The following is a 17,363-nucleotide window of genomic DNA, read 5'->3' as shown; positions in this document are numbered from 1 at the left end:
TTGATTATAGATTCAAGTCGCATTTATTTCTTAGCATTGTTTTTTTTTTGTTTTGGTTTTTTTTTTTTTTTTTTTTTTTTTTCAATTTTTATAATAGTTATTATATTATATATAATATTACAATGGCGTTCAGAACGACAACCGCCTCTAAAGTTCATACAATACAGGAAGCAGATGCGGCCCTGGCCGCTGGGATACAGACATTAGATCAGATCGTAAATAATTATAGTTTATATTATGTTACAAAACAAAATTAACAAGAGTAAAAAAAGAGAAAGAGAAAACAAAAATTCAAGAGATTATGTATATATATATATATATATACAATATATACATACATAGATGCATAATCACATACGATTCAGCAGAATAAAAAGAGAGAAATGAAAAAAAGGTAAAAAAAAAAAAGAAAAAATACAAAATAAAGCAATCGAAATAAAGAAAAGAATTAGATTTTTTTTTGTTTACGTAAATCTTTCACATTGAGAAGTATAGAACTACGTCAAGGTAATTAAGTTACCTACGGCCTAACGACTAATTACGTATGTATGTACGTACGTATATATATATATATATATATATATATATATATATATATATATATATATATGTATAATTATATATATATATAGTACAGTGGAGCAATGGAGATTCGTTTAAGAGACCCACAAAATAAATAATTAATAATATTACATTCCTCTTAGAAATACTTTTCTTTTTCATTTCCTTTTTTCTTTTTTTAGTTCAGTTTTGTTTATCTTTATCTATATATGCTTAGCAGCTACTCGTATACATTCGTAACTAGAATAAAATTACTATTTAGGGTCGCGCCTCGCTTTTCAGCTAGAGGCGAATAGGTACTGGGTAGGTACGTATCAAGGTATACATATACAATATATATATGCATATACTTTTTTTTTTCATTTTACTTTTTTTTCCTCTTATTCTTCCCCCTCTGTGCATAATTTTCCTTCCCTTGGCTGGAAAGTTGTACAAGCGTGAGTTTACAGGGATGTTCCGGTTTCAGTACGTAGGGTTAAATCATTGTGATGTTTGTAATTTCGTCCTTAAAAATACTTCGAAGAGGCATACAGGCATATATTATAGGTTCGAAAAGCAATCTCTATAAACTGTAATTCTTGTTTAGGTAGTTTAATAGTTCGTTATTTGCCTCGCGGACATCGCGTTATTGCAATCGTTTCCATACGTATAATAATATATACCTAGTGTACAATTTCTATATAATTATTACAATCTAATAATAACTAATATAACAAAAGGAAAAAAAAAAAAAAAAAAAAAAAAAAAAAAACACTCGAATATTTCGATAATAAGTACACCAGCTCGCTATTAGCAAACGAAAGGTTTCGTTTTCACCACTCAATTATAGCGCGTATGTAAAACTACGTGCAGTTTTGCAATTAAATCCCTCATCTTAAATATGTTTGTTGTTCACGTCAAAACTAAATTGGGCAGCTCTATACGGGAATGGTGTAAACGATCCTTCAGACCGAGCCATGTAATCATAGATCAACAACAAAGAAAATTAACAAAAGGAAAGAAAAAAGAAGAGAAAATAAAAAAATAAAAATGGTGTAAACAACGATTAGATCGAATTATTACGTATACATGTAGTAACCTAGTAGCTGATTAAAAAGACGAAGCCGCTTTAGTCCGGGATTACGTCGAGTATACACAGGATTTAAAAACGAAAATAATAAGAAAACAATCATAAGATTCCAACACAAGTTTAATAATCACATCTCGATCAATGTCAGTTATATCGAATCCACCCTTTATATTTGCAATATATGCATAGGGGTTTATTACACCTAGGAGGTAATTTACAATAACTTCAGACACGTGTTCGTTTCTGGAACACGTTAATTACGTATTTCAGTTTCATTGCTTTTTTCCCATTTTGTCGTCACCTCGCATCCTTTTTTTCCTCCGTGCACTCGTCTGGCCCAGAGCTTGTGCATATAAATATTCGCGTACCTAATGATACTCGCAATATGCACATGTCTATCATGCCCTAATTGCAACGTCCTCGAGCCCCTGATCCACACCTCGAGATAGATATCCTCTAGTAACGAAATGCACTGCACTAATGCTTGCAATAGGCCGCAATAGGCAAATACCTACTGTATCCGGCGAATCGATAGGAGTCGACCGAACACGTTGGTCGCTTGGTTTTGGGGTGTTGGGCATGTGAGCTACGGGAGTCCGGGATTCGTCACTCACCGGAGCAGCAGTCCACTCGCCGCAACCGATTTATCAGTTAGCCCTCGTCTCTTTATATCGATAGATGCGATCGATACTTATTTGGCATTACGGGGGTCGGTAGGTAGGTGGGTGGTTGGTTGGTTGGTTGGTTGGGTGGGTGGATGGGTAGTTAGGTACTACGGCGTTTAAGTGCGTTGCGCAGCCTTCCACTCACCTGTAACAGAAAATGAAGAAAAAAAACTTTATTCAGACCTGGGTTCAATCTCTCAGTCTACTGTTTTTGTCGTTTCTAAACTCCCGAGGGCACCGGCTTTGCACGGTTACGTCAGCCTTGTGTCTCCCGGGACTAGAGATTGTCCGACAACAGTTGAGAAAAAAAAAAAAAGAAAAAAATTTACCAAAAACCGAACACGCAATCGCCCTCTCCTTACACGTAACCGGATTTCGACGACGAGGAGTATACGTACTTACACGTGTTTTCAAATTGCGTAATACTCTGGTTCGTCGTTTCGCTCATCTCATCAAGCAGTATAAAGGATTACGGAATCGTAAGCTACTCGTTGATACCGCTGTGATATTGGATACTCTCAAAGTTTTTCTATTTTATGCTATACAATTTTGCAAACTTGCGTTTTTTGTACACGGAGGCTTTCGGAAATATGTAACAGTACTACCAGTAAATATTGGAGACGAAAAGGAGGAGTAGTAGTAACCAAAAAATCTTTAAGCCCTATCTGATTCGCCCATCTTTTGTTCTCCTACAGTGAAAACGGCGAAGTTATATTCGTCTTTTGAAACAGCAATCTTTCACGGTGATAAATTAAAAAGTTTTCGATCCGCAGGGTCGTTTATTTGTATCTATGCTAGCCATGATGTGAAATATAGCCTGATCTTATAAAGCTATAATTCAATAAATTCGGTAAAGTATAAAAACGTGGAGTATATAGAGTATATCTCGGACCGACGCGGTGTGTTATAGGGGTTATCTTATACCCTTTGGAGACGAAACGTCGCCGCAGGAACTTTGAACCGGGGGTTCGATTTTCACGAATACTTCTCTAAAACCGGACACGCGTTTCATGCAAACGTCACTTTCCTATCTTTCTCACTCTAGCTAGTTTCGTACTACAAGATGCAATTTCAGAGAAACACTTCCATCGGTCTCCTTGAATCTGGGCAGCTCGTACAGCTTATCCCAAGAGGCAAAGGGTGGAAGGGTTGGAGGGTGGCTTGCTCGTTCAGCTCCTTTCGTAATGGGGCGATTGCACGTGGTGCCCAGTGTCCGACACACGCACGTTGCGTCTGCCTCGGGGAAGCTCTGGCTGTGTGTTGTGGGATCCTCCTCAGTCAGGGATGTATCGACGGCTCCCAACCATGGTCACCAATCGAAGAAGGCTCTTCGGGCGGTCGGTTCCACCGGCCAAGCCGATCCGATGATATCCCAGCTTCCTTTTCATCCCGACGAGGAGGAGGGAGCTCGATATACGATATGAGGATACGCGGTGCCGAGGGACGGGGGAAGGATGAAAATATGCAGGAGAAAAGGATGAGGTCCTTCTCTCACGTGGTGTGGCGAGCCAACCGAACCGCGACCAAATATCGTACCGAAAGTAGAAACACCATTACTCATCCTTATAGAACGCGAAAAAGTTGTTTGTCCTGCATCTCCGACGCTCTTTCGAGCCGAACCCGCAGTTCCATCGCCCAGCCAACCAACACCAAAGGGGGGTTCATACTCCTCTTGACAGAAACCAACCACTTTTATAATACACTACTACTGCCTTGACTGTACATTTTTATATACTCGTGCATAGACCTTTCTCATGAAGCAACGTCTAGTCAAATTGTGGCAATCTATATTGATGCTTGTTGAAATTCCTCTATATACAACGATAGCTTTTCCCATAATTTCCAGAAACTAATTTTCACGATTCGTTGGTTTCTTTTCACTCCAAAGCGGCTGTTTGCAAAGTCGAGGCCTGCGCTGCTCTTTGCAGTTTACCTTTCGGCCTATAGTTTCAAGGCGATCATACCGGCTCACGTTTTATATACGTAGGGTGGAAGGAAGAGTGTGCGGGGTATGCAACTACGTACCTACACCCTGGAAGAACTCGCCTTGCGCTGTACGCATTTATCAGGATTTCAAAGCGACTAGACTTTTTAAGCCGCAATAAATTCCTTACGCGCGTAGGTACGTCTTCCCCCGGATTCAACAGCGACACTGTACCCCGCGACTATTTCGCATTTCCTACGAAGCCGGTGCAACGATGTCCCAACAAGTCAAAGGAGTCCATGAGATTTATGTACCGTACTAACAGTTTGATTTTTTCCTCATTCAAACTCGACTCACTTCAGACCCGATAACACATTTTGAAAGAATGAAAAGGAGAGGATGATAAATATACACCAAAGCGACGGTTCTTCTTTCCGCACTTCTTGCGAATAGATTCTGAGATTATATTGCTTTCTTCTTGCGCTTCGTCGTGAAACGAGATGACTAACACCAGAGTTCACGATGTCCCTGTGCAGACGGAAGCGAGTTCCTAGGGGTCGGGGGAGCAACGGTTATTATCTATCGCCCTCGTTACCACAGGTTGCTCGTAAACCGGCCGGCCGTCGGCCGCATTGGGGGTTGGCTCGATGGGAGGGGGTAGTCGTACCTATCCCACCTACCTACGGGATGATATGCGAAGGGTGCCAACGTACGTCGTAGTCAAGGGGGTACTCCAACCTACGTGTATACCAATTTCACAAACTTTGTTTACGCGTTTCTGGAACTCCGGATCAACCAAAAACGTCCTATCATGAATCCTTTGACATGGACGACGTCCGTTACCGTTGAATAGGATCATTTATATCTGTGTGTCGTTGAGAAGGAAAAGGACATAATTCAGACACTGTCATCTCAATTCTACGTGTCAATCGTGGTTATCTATGTTATCTTCAAAAGTCAGTAGAATGTTGAATACCGATCTGTTGTAAGAAAAATTTTTGACTTTAGTATTGAATCGAATATCGCACGACTGGCAAGTATCATTGGTCTAGAATTAATCGCCAAAGATCGTAACACAGTGCAGGTATGCTCGACCATTCGTTCGGCGAGAGAGCGTGTTCGCATCACTGCAGGAATCTCTACATTGCGCAGCAAGATTATATTGGACGTAGTACCACTTGCCACTGGAGGCGAGGATGAGATAGGAGAAGTAAAGGGGGAGGGCCGAGGATCGGATTGAGATCGAGTGAAACTTTTTATATCGAAGACGCGCTGTGCATGAGCGCGAATTGCGCGTAACCCCTGCGGGGCAACAGCGCGCTGATCACGACGGGGGTCCCCAGGCTGAAGTTCTGCCCGGTACGGACCAACGCGAAGAGAAGGAGAGAAGGAGAGCGAAAGAGAGAGGCAGAGAGAGGCAGAGAGAGAACGCGAGAGAGAGAGAGGAAAGAGGAGCTCGTCGCCATAGCCGACACACCGCAACGTGCCGGCGTGTAGCGCAGGCTGGGGCAGCCGTTGCACCGGAGCCCATAAATCTCAGGGGATATAGATGGCTCCGGGTGTCGCGTGAGCCGAGAGCCAAGAGCCACCCCATGCGGGGTACCTCCGTGCGACGGACCGCCTATCTTACCACCCTTGCCCGGACCGACCCCCGACCCTAGAAGCCCCCGGCCAACGCCCGAGCCGCCCACTTGTTCAGAAGTGCCTGAACCCTCTGGAAACGCCGACGAACCCTTACCAAATTGGTATTGGTGGTCGATCCTCCTTTCGACCATTCGACGAGGAATTCACCTCCATTTCAGATGAATATTTCCCTAATTAATACCATCCGCTGAGCCGTGTTTGTCATCGTTGGATATGAAGATTGGTAGCATAAGTGAAGCTCGAAGACAGAAAAATCATGGTTGACGCTTCCGGTGGAAAGGGATGTATGGGAATGGTTGCCTTTGTATAGGTGTGCGAGTCAACGTCTGACGAAAATATTGCACCGAGTATATCTCCACGTGTTAGGTACCGGTGATATCGCGCGAGTGACGTATTACCTTGGATATTCAACAAGGACTTTGCGATCTCTGCCGGCTCTGGACTACTCAGCGCCACAGGGCTGCCCACCTTTCCATGGTGGATACACTGTGCGTGGTTGCTGTGTACTTCGCTTCTAACCTATACCTGCCTACGTACCTCTTCGACTTGCGTACTATGCTGTACGGGCGAGATATCTTTTGAGGGCCCCGCGACGTCCGCGAGTGCTCGAATAGCTCGGTCAGCTCCCTGCGGAGACAGAACTCGATCTGTTTGCGGTGCGAATTCAATGTGGGAGTGAAACGAGCACGGGATGGTGTCGACTGGACCTGGACTGCAGTCTGTAAGCCTTGGAGAGAGGAGACCGATGATTAATCACCCGCCAAGAAAGTTGGAATCTGAGTGAGAAAAGGGAGAAGCCATAAGAGGCGAATGTAGAGGGAATAAAAAAATTTTTTTAAATAAAAAGAAATTGTAGAAAAAAACCTGGGGCGAGGCAAGGACTTATCTGCTGTACTACTCTCAGTCCGTTTTTTCAGTTTACTCATTCGTCCCAGGATCCGTTCTCTTTCCAGACCTTCAAGACATTTTCGAGACTTCAGAGAAATTCTAGAGATCTTTGGATACACGAAGACTATCTACGCCCGTATTTCATCCACCGGGTGGATTTATTCTTTCTCGTTCTACAACGGACGAGAAAAGATAATCCTACATCCTACGCTTCTTTCTTAGAAATTCTGATTCTCATCAATACCGCGAAATGCAATTGAAACCAGTTCGATGTAAGGTGGATTTGGTGAATGGTTCTTTTTTCAATGGATCTTCATCGTTCGCTGAAACGCAGGACACACGGTTTAGATTTGTTTGATTGTATGAGTTGTGTCAGAAGAAGCCGGGGGGAGGGGAGTGGACAAGGAAAAACTCAGTTAAAAACCTAGAGGCTATCCGGCAACCCGTCGAATCCGTGGAATTGAATTTTTCCCACGGGCCACCTGCCCGTCGTGCACCTAGGAGACTTAACTTTCTATGAAGAAAGAAATTGGGTTCCTCGTACTGGGTGACTGAGTGACGCGACGCGACACGGGAGACAAACGGAGGAATAAAAAAGCATAGCAAAGAAATGAAGGGAAGAAAGTGGAAAGAAAAAAAAAGAAAGACGACGAAACACGAGGAACTTGCAAGTTGGTATCGCGTCAAAGTGGAGCGGCAAGTATAGGTTGGTATACGGTTTATATAGATAGAAGTTGTGTTCGCTCGGTCACGGGTAATGGTTTTATGAGCGTCAAGGGTGATATAAAGAAAATGAAAAACACCGTGCTGCCAACATGCACGGGCCCCAACGTATATAACTAACTACGCTTTGTCCCCTCTCCGCGTCTCCCGCTTTTCTCCATCGTCTTGTTCTTCTTCTTCTTCTTCTTCTTCTTCTTCTTCCTCTCAAGTTCGTGTGGTAGGTGAGCAACTCCTGCGTGGATGGTTCCGTTGGCGAGGATGCTGCAGCTGGGTGTGGTGTGGGTGAAACTTTCCGTACATACGTACATGGGAAGAACCATCCCCCATCCCTGAGACGCGGACTCCCTGCGGAGTGTATCACAATTAGCTCGCTCTCTTTCCCTGCCTGCTCCTCCTCGTGTTATACCGCCGCCTCCGCAACCCCCTCGCAGAAACTTTAGAAAGCTTATTTCAATATTACGATGAATAAGCGAGCTTGCGACGGCACCCGAGCTGTATTAAGCCGCGGTAAAAGTTAGTGGATCCGACGCCACCACCACGCCCCCACTCTTCGCCTACCAGATATGGTATACGAGTTTCGTGTGGGGGTGATTCGTCTGGTGTTACGCGTACGTATGCACCCTGTCCAATTCGACCCATCAACCAACCGTCAGCCACACGCACGTCAAAAAATGCCACGGGTACTCACGTCCTCCCATATCGTATTATGCCGGCGTATCATCCGCGTTTGCCAGCTATAAATTCACTAAATTAAAATACGAACCCGTTCCTCCGAGGTCCGCCGCATCTTCACCGTCGCCGTCGTCATCGTCTTTATCCTCATGCGCGTTATCCACATTATATCATGATACCCATCCCGCGGTATATGCTGCCCGCAAGTGGGTAACGTGATCTGCGTGTCATTTCGAATGACTAATGTCCTTTTCTTTTGTCCCTACGGTCGTGGTGAGTCCACTCACTCCGACTTCGTTTGAACATGGTTCCGTGGGATGAGATTTGTCGAAAATTGAAAAGGAACCTTACAGTTTGGCAACGTCGCTAGTCGGCACCGCGATTGCTTGTGTTCGAAATATCTAACCATCGCTGATGTGTGCTAGTAGGCCCAGGCAGGCTAGCCTGTCTCTTGGTTTGTCGAAAGAGAAGAAAAAAAGGTGGAAGTAAAAAGGTGGGTAAAAATAAAGGTAAAAAGAGAAGGTCGGACTGGGTTTTGTGTTCGTTGGTTCTCTAGCGAGCGGGACCGTACGTTGGGTGCATCCCATCCCAGCGGGAGAGTGAGCCAGAACACCAGCACCCTCTCTTTCTCTCGAGTTCTCTGTTGCGTTTTTTTTTTTTTTCTGTTTCTCTTCCCTTTTTTTCTCTCTCTACTTCGTCCTCTCTCTCCTCTTTTTCGCTCTTTCACTCCTTTATCCGTAAAGAGCATCGGGATTCTGGAAGTTTTTAGAGTACAGCCCCTCTCATTGTTGTGTAAATGCTGCTCCGCTGCAATACCGTCGCTACTATAACCCGAACGAACTATACCATGGTGCACCCCGAATTCTGCGGTAGACCGACCACTCTTTATTAAAAAAAATGTTAATATCTTCACCAAAGCGGATATTTCGCGTTTTACATCAACCTATGTACCGAATTTAAATCAGCCCCGGTGCACTTTCTAGTCGCAGTCAATTATCTTCCGAGAAGCGTTGTCAAGTTTCACCCTTAACACCGACATTCTTTCCCCCAAGTTATACGATCGCACGTTGATGATACAGCACACGGGAAACCTTTCGTTCCGGCGATTGCATTTGATTGAAATTTGAAGAGAAACGAGCTTGTGCGTGAGCTCCGAAATTGAATCGAAACGGCATGGTTTGCGTGTGAATCCAACTTCTGGTCGAACTCCAAGCCGATCGATGTGACCACTACTACGAAGAATGAGGCACCCTGAACACTTTAAACAGCCTTCGAAACACGGTTGGGCCCGACGCGACCTGGGAAGCCGTGCAGCATCTAGCGGACATTTCGTCAACCCGTAAGCCTCCCCTCTCCGGTTCTCTGGAGACAGCCTATTTCACTCTCCCTCTCTCTCTCTCCCCCTCCTTTTATCTTTTCCCTTTCTCTCTATTTATCTCCCCGCCACTATATTCTTCAAGGAGAATCCCTACTCCCTGACTTTCAAAGGCGTAGACTTTACGATCGTCCGAGTGGTATCACCTAATAACTGCTCATAAATGTCACGACAAAATCAACAAAGAAGATTTAACGTGTGGTCGCTATACCCATTAAGAAGGGCGTTACATGGTAATGACCCGCAATCAAAACAAATCGTAAAACAGCAATACGTGACCAACGGCAAAGTCAGCGTTCCCGGAACGAGATCCATGCTCAAGACATTGGTACCTGCTATTCCCTCGTGACATTGAAACCTAACTACTACCTCTTAAGCACGTTCGGTAGACCTGCCTCAATCTGTCAACTGGCCATGTACATCACGTATCACGTCGCTTCTTCGAACAATTGACTATATTTGTCAAAGATGGCAAAGAAGCGATATCGCAAGAGAAACTTAGAAAACGTTTCCATGTTGGATGGACTGCAAAACCTGTTTTGATCAATGATCCAGGCTCTGATCGAAGATGAAAAATGTGGTTAATCAACAGTACTCGAAGGCTGATGAAGTGCAGATTGTAAACGACCGCAGACAATCGTTTCACCGATGTGAGGCCATACTGCAAGAGTGTCGGCGAAAGCGTGGCGCTGCAGACTGACTCTACTGTGTAGGGGTAGGTCGGGAGATGATTGCAGGAAGGAAGCAGTTAGGCCCGGTTGAAGTCGTTAAGCCAAGTTTACGAGGTGCTACCGCGGTAACGCAACCTGTAAATCTCAAAGGCTCTCTCGATTCGGTTGGCGCCTCCATGTAGCAGAGGTGGTGGTATTCCGTGGGCCGTCCGTTCCTTTCGAATATCAGCGTAAAAGGAAAGGCGGGGGCGATGGCGCGTGCCCATGGATGCTGGGAGTACGTGGGTGTCGGTTTGGCCGTTGCACTGTCGTTACTGCTCTCCGGTCGCGACGTGGAAACGCGGAAGACGAAGGGGGTCCAGGGACTAATGGTCTCCCAGGGTTGGGGAGGAAGGGTTGACTCACGATTTAGAGTGATGGGCGACTCGCGGGGAGCGGAGACGAGGCACGGCTACTGGACTACCTACTTGTCGCAGCGGTGACGCCTTTATGGATCGTAAATGTCTCCTTTTACAAGCCAATAAAGATCATCACCGACCATCGCATCGTTTGACGGCAGCTCGGCGGGCCGGCATCAATCTGTCGAAATCACGCTTTACTACCTAATAAAACGTCTATTTTCATTTCAAAAGCCAGACCGAAGCCAGACTACGGTATCGAACTATACCCACCTACCTACACCGAGCCGTCCCCTGGCGCTACAGTAATCCGCGCTCATCCACATTCATAGTGCTTCACTTGCTGCGTACCAACGTTGGCGCATGTCCGTTTATCACTAAGCCCAGCTCATCGGGCACGTGCCGCGCGTCTCAGTTACCGGCTGAACGACGAAAACAAACCATAAACCCCGGTTACTGGTAATCGTTAGGCTACCAACGAATAATCATACTCGTTGGCCGTTCTTACTTAGCTGGTATAGAAGGACTCTAAATTAACCATCATACCGATCGAAGGAGACCGGGAGGACGCCGGTAAAATAGGAACAGAGTGTAGCCCTCTGAGTAACCGTCGAGTCGTGCTGCCATCTCCTCACCGAACGACCAACCAATAAAGTAGTCCCACCAAGTGTAGTGATACACCGCTTCGTCGTTCGCTCGTTACTTTTGAATTTGACGTAGTACTTTGTTCGTGCCATTCCACTATGTTTTGTGCTTAAAAATTGACATATTTCATTAATTATTTCTTTCTTTTTTTTTTTTTTTTTTTGATAAGTTTTTCCTCGATTTTTTTTTTTTTCTTCTCTATTTCATTCAAAACGGACCCTCAAATCGGCAATAATTTATCTCTTAAAAATTTCTGTGTTTTCGAGGATACAATAATATAGCAGAAAATTCAAATTCTTTGCTTGACAGTCGAGATTCGCGCGCGCGTAAGGTTATTATTATGCAACAGGAAGGCCGCCCTCCTAGAAAGCCCTCCTCTCTATGCCACGCCCATTTTACTTCGGAGGGTCAAGCAGCCATAACTAAAACGACGACAGTTAACGCCGCTAGATGGCACCGCCGCCTTTACAAAGGCTCGATTATAGAGACGCACGCACGCCGTGTCACACACAACACAGCTAATAAAAATGCCTGAACCCCTAGTTCACTCAGAATTAGTCGCCTCATTCTCTTCCGATTTTCGCTGCCTCTCAACGGGGTTCAATTAGCTACTGAATAAGTCAATAGACCAGAGTCGATACCCACGGTGATTTGGAGAGGATTTTGGATCACCGATTGTCCGTATGATCAAGATAGCCAGACTATTGCCCTTTGGAATTGTCGGAATTGATTGAAACTTTTGGATTTTTACTCTGCACAGATTAATGATCAGCTCGTTCAATATTTGACTTGGGATCTTAGAATTAAACATCGCCACCTGAGCTCTTCACCAGTTCACCTTCGATGATTACGCAATAATTTTTATCCGGAGTTGTAAACAAGAGGTTGCCTGAGTCCGATCAATCAACCGCGGAGCAATGGTCAAGCTGTAATTCCTGGCTATGAAAGGTACATGTAACGAGAGTTGGGATCCTGTACACTAATTACACGTTCCTAGTGTCGATTAATTTACCAAGCATAGCACTAGCTACACGGCTCAAACTAGGCAATAACATCCACTTGACGCTGTGAACGAATCGTTCCAGCATTCTCTACGACGTTTTGGTGCATTCGTTGTCCTCGTTAAAACCAGCATTCCAATAAATAACCGTATTGGCATCTGGATGCAGAACTACGCGACACGCAAAGCGAGATACAACGACCGGCACACGCGTGGCTTGAATTCGGATACGCCAAGTCCAAAACGGTCGCCGCTAATCGTTGACTGTCGACATATGACCCATGGAATAGGCGATGAAACGAATGAATAGACTGGATCTGATTTCATGGATTGGCCCCCCATTTGTCGGAGAGTCAAACTCTGATTCGAGAATAAAGTACCTTTCAGTGCCTGCTTTGTTATCCCCTTAATTTTGTATAAGCCAATAATTGCGGCGGATTGGTAGCCGAGAGTTGTTACGTTAGTGCAATCGTACTATCTTAATGATCCAAGAAATCCTTGAAGTATATTCGGAGTAAACGGAGAGAATTTTTGCATTTTAATTTTTATCAAGTTTTAATTCACCGGATCGTGGATATAAATTCTTCGTGAATAGGACCAACATATTTGCATGCTGAATTTTGAAACGCGCGTAAGTCTCACGTGCTCGTTTATCCCACGTTACGTTAGGGTATAAATCTCATGATTAGAGAGATAAAAGCTTGAATAAATGAACGGTCGTCGAGAATTTCGAGGAGAGCTTAATTTAGGTTGAGCCTCGACGACAGGAATTTACGACCAATCGTGATCCATCGAATAACGTTGAAACCGCGATGCCTTATTCCTAAATCCAACAGTTCACTAACCAACGAAGCAAGCTGTACTGGTTCCCACTCTAAAAGACATAGACGGATGAGATGGCGGCCGTCAGAAAAACATGGCAAGGCGGGAGCGCGCGTCCATCTATAGGTATATGGGTAGAACGTGCTTATTTCAGGGTACAAAGCAGCCACACAAATCAGGGCCTAACCGGTGCCGGCTTCTCTACTTTCCCTTTTTTTCTACTTCACTTCACTACCGCAGGAGAGCCGGAGAGAAGTAGGTATCGTTATTTCTGAAAACATCTGGAAGCTGCTGCAGCTCCTGCACTTCCGACGAGGACGAAGGACGACGTCGCGACGCTCGACGTCCCATAGCTTAGGGCTTTTCCATCCTGCCGCGACTGTCTTGTAGATGCGACTAACTGAGTGGCTGCTTTAGATCGTTGGTTGGCCGGCGGAAGGATCGGTCAGTTTTGTCCGTCATCTGTCTGCCACCCCGTGTGAGTCTAGAGTCTGTCGAGGACTTTTTTATTTTTCCAACGGAAAGTTAAGAATTGTTTTTCTATTTCCCTGGCTTATTTCCACCACCCCAGACGGATATAAAAAGTCATAAAACCCTCCATTTACCCCGGAGAAAGTCGGCAGTGGTAAGGAAAGTGTCGAAAACGTGAGCCTTTTTTTACGACCAATACTGTCGAACCGTGCGTCGACCTAAGGGTCCTTCATTTTCCTGGAACTAAGTGACGCTGTATAGTCGAGGGTGAGAAAGGTAAAAAGAAAAGCCCCGAAAATTTTCTCCCGACTTTTTTTCACTCTCTCTCTAGATAGACGCGAACTGTGTTTCGGTGAAAGTGTCGAATTATCTCACCGGGATATTGCTCAGAAACTGAAAATCGCGCGACCACCCTCCGCATTTTTTTTTTTTTTTCTTCTCTTTCAGGTCACTTTATACCTGAACAGGTGAAAAAATGTTAAACTTTCTAATTTTTACGGTATGAGATATGGGGATTTCAGCCGTTGAAAATCATGGCTTATTTCGCATCGTACCGCGAAATTGTAACGCCGAAAATGAGGAGGTGAGTGGCGAAATACCGGTTTCTCGGAAATCAGCCAATCTCTGCATACATTCATTCTCCAAACACGCACACATACCCGATCCTGAAAGGTTTACCTTCGAATGCAAAACGTCTCGATGGAAATAGACACCCATAATACATCGCGGCTGCCGCGCGCGGAGAGCGATGGAGTGTGAATGCAGGGACGTAAAGGATGATACTGCGTTCAGATATTCCTCACAGCTCCGCAGCGAGAGCTGCGGGGTTAACATTTCATAAACCGAGTATAACTACTTTCGTCTTCCCAGGTCTGCATCCATACGTAAAGTAACGTAAGTGTATAGTTTTCAACGTGGATATGATCTAAGTGGATTCCCGAGTTTCCGTTGCGGTTTAAAAATTCCGCCAAGAGCTTACGCGTTAAACTCCTTAAACTCCTTACATACGATGAAGTATGAAAGAATGACCTGCGGCCGCAGAAGAGAAATCCCTCAAATTTTAACATCTCGCAATAATAATTTGTTCCCTCTCTTTCTCTCTCTACGTTTATTATACCTACGACGGATCTAAACGCACGCACCTGGTACACCGACGGCGATGGATGTATCCGCAGGTTATACATCTAGGTGTGTACCTAAGGTATGGTACGTGCACGTCTACCTAATACAGGAGAGGTCATAAATAGCTTAGGGTAGGGATCCTCCGCTCGCTGAATTAATTAAAATAATTAAGTTAAACTTGAACGAAGGAACGTTATATACCTACGAACCGGCCAACACGGTATATCCCTGCATAATTCGTGGATATATACCCTCGGATTGATCGCTTAATTACCGATCCACCGGTACACGAACGCGTTCGAAAGATGTACGATCTTATATGTGCGTTACACGCATTCGCGGTGCCGATACTCCTCAACCGGTACAAGCATCATGCGTGTATGCATCTACATCACGTGTGTATCGTGTACATATATAACGTGAAAAATGAAACCTCAGCAACCGAATCACGAAGTCGCAACGTTTTAACGTTATGTCGTTGAATTTACCCACGCGTTTAAGTCGGCTTTTGCTATCTACCTTTCACTATGTATGTATATATACTACATCTTAGACACGCGCATGTAAGTAGGTACAATGTAGGTACGACATGCATATGTAATAACACGATATTATGTGTAACGAAGTCACGGATGATTGCCTCGCGGTTTCCTTTCGTCGAATCGAAGTTCAAACGGTTATCGTATTGATTACTCGACGTCGTCTCTCGGAAATTTAAATTTCTTTTCACAAATTAATGGTAGCAAGTATCTGAGGCAGTCCTTACCTTAATATAGCTGTGTACATTGCGGTGCTAGCAGAGGATGGTGCGGGTGGTCTGGGGGTGTCCGGTGCAGGGCGTACCCCTAGTTCCCCGCCTCTGGGCCCCCACCACCCCCTTGCTGCTGTTGCTGCTGTTGTTGATGAACGACGGCGGCCGCCGCAGCGGCTTTTTGCGCCTGGGCCTGTTTCTCCTGTTCGTTGAGCTCCTTGATCGCCTGTATCTCCTTCTTTAGTTTCATCCTCCTGTTCTGGAACCATATTTTTATCTGTCTTTCCGTTAGACACAGTGCGTGTGCCATTTCGATTCGCCTCCGCCTTGTGAGGTAGTGATTCGTGTGAAATTCCTTCTCCAATTCCAAGGTTTGGTACCGCGTGTACGTCTGCCGGCCGCGCCTGCGCAGTCCGTTGGCTCCTGGAAACAGGAGAAGGAAAAAAAGTCAAGTAAGCGATTAGGCCGAACGTGTATATTGTATATATATCGGTCCGATCCAGCCGGTACCGAGTCCGGCACGGCGGCGATTCAATCGGTCGTGGCATATTAACGGCTTGGGATTACATAAATCCAAAGCCCATAATGTATTCTTTCGAGAAACTAAGTGAGGGAAAACAGGAAAAAATAACACACGACAAACGTCACTGAGTAAATAATATACGAATTGACGTTCATCTTAATTCCCACAACTTATCGTACATATCCATAACAAGAATTCGCGCAAAAACTGGTTTCAACCAACACAAATATCGCAAAATGTTATTTTTCCAACAATTATAATTGCGTTCAAGAATTGGTCGACAGTAGCTACTGCGGGTGGCTATGCGCGTTGCATCAAAGACGACGACGACGACGATGATGATGATGATGATTCTATGAGGGGGGATGTAAGGGATAAATATACATGTTCACGTAAAAATAATCGCTTTGTTTCATGCTTGTATCTTATCGCCCGGAAAATGAACAATAAAAAATGATTCATCGATCGAGTTTGATATTCCCTAACAATCGTCAACGAGGAAATAACCGGCGCTAGTCGGTAGCGTACGGCAGTCAATACCTAGTGTAGGTAGATACATACATATATGCATATACCCACGCGGTGCAGTTGCAGGGGATACAGCCAAGTGGAGAAAGGATATGCAGAGCCGGAGGCAAAGCTTTAGAGACGTGTAAATGGTTTTAAATAAAGTGTATAAGGGTTGGGCTTTCCGCCTGCGTTGCATGTGTGCACGGTGTACCGCAGGTAGGTATATCTATATATAAGATATAGGCTGGCTGGCTGGTGGGTGAGAGGGTGGGTGGCAGATACCCAGAGCTTTGACGGGGCTGCTGCTGCTGCTGCGGAGTGCGGAATAGGAAGAGAGGAAAAAAAGGGGCTGGGGATCGAGGGGGCGAAGAACTCCTCGCGTATGCATCCGCACGGCCTGCCTGGGCGTTGAACAGCCACTTGGGTACGGTAGCGGCATAAGCTCCGCTGGGGGCGCGGGCTCACCTTATCGGCCGTTACTGCCTCGTAAAACCCCCGCCAACCCCGCCGCCCCCGCAACCCAACCACCGATGGTAGGTACTCGTACGTACTTCGGTACACACTCGTCCGATTAGGTATACCCACACCCAAATCGACGCCGGCTCGTACGCGCACCTACGTGACACCTACTCACACCCGTAAACTCATCGCTTTCCTCACCCTCTTACACCCTTCGCGCTAGCAGCTATATATACGGCAGGACGGTGTCGCGTGTTGTTACTATACCTATGTGGGGATTCCCCAGTGCGTTGCGACTAATTGGCGACACCGAAATATAAACGGCGATCTTTTTACACGTGTGCGTTATCGTTTGGTATTATTTTTTTGGTTTATTTGAAAAAAAAAAAAAAATTATTTTGTCTTTTTTTTTTATCATTCTCTTCGGAAGTTTATGTCGGTACGTGTTACAGGGTACTCTGAGATTCATA

The 17,363-nt window shown here is 45.2% G+C and overlaps 1 protein-coding gene across 2 annotated transcripts in view; it reads right to left on the bottom strand.

Annotated features, from left to right (window-relative positions):
• Window positions 1-1,454: 1,454 nt before the first annotated feature.
• LOC124409663 (homeotic protein ultrabithorax-like) overlaps window positions 1,455-17,363 on the bottom strand; it is a 96,711-nt gene continuing 80,802 nt past the window's right edge. For both annotated transcript variants that reach the window (XM_046887470.1, XM_046887548.1), the window contains 2 exons: window positions 15,417-15,824; window positions 1,455-2,440 (listed from right to left, as the gene is read on the bottom strand). In XM_046887470.1, coding sequence (XP_046743426.1) covers window positions 15,496-15,824 — 329 coding nt within the window. In that variant the 3' untranslated portion in view covers window positions 1,455-2,440; window positions 15,417-15,495. The remainder of the gene's footprint in view (window positions 2,441-15,416; window positions 15,825-17,363) is intronic.

The sequence above is a fragment of the Diprion similis genome, chromosome 1 (genome assembly GCF_021155765.1).
Source record: "Diprion similis isolate iyDipSimi1 chromosome 1, iyDipSimi1.1, whole genome shotgun sequence".
NCBI classification, from domain to species: Eukaryota; Metazoa; Arthropoda; class Insecta; order Hymenoptera; family Diprionidae; genus Diprion; species Diprion similis.
The sequence above is the reverse complement of the archived record's forward strand: the minus strand, read 5'-3'. Positions and strand labels throughout refer to the sequence as shown.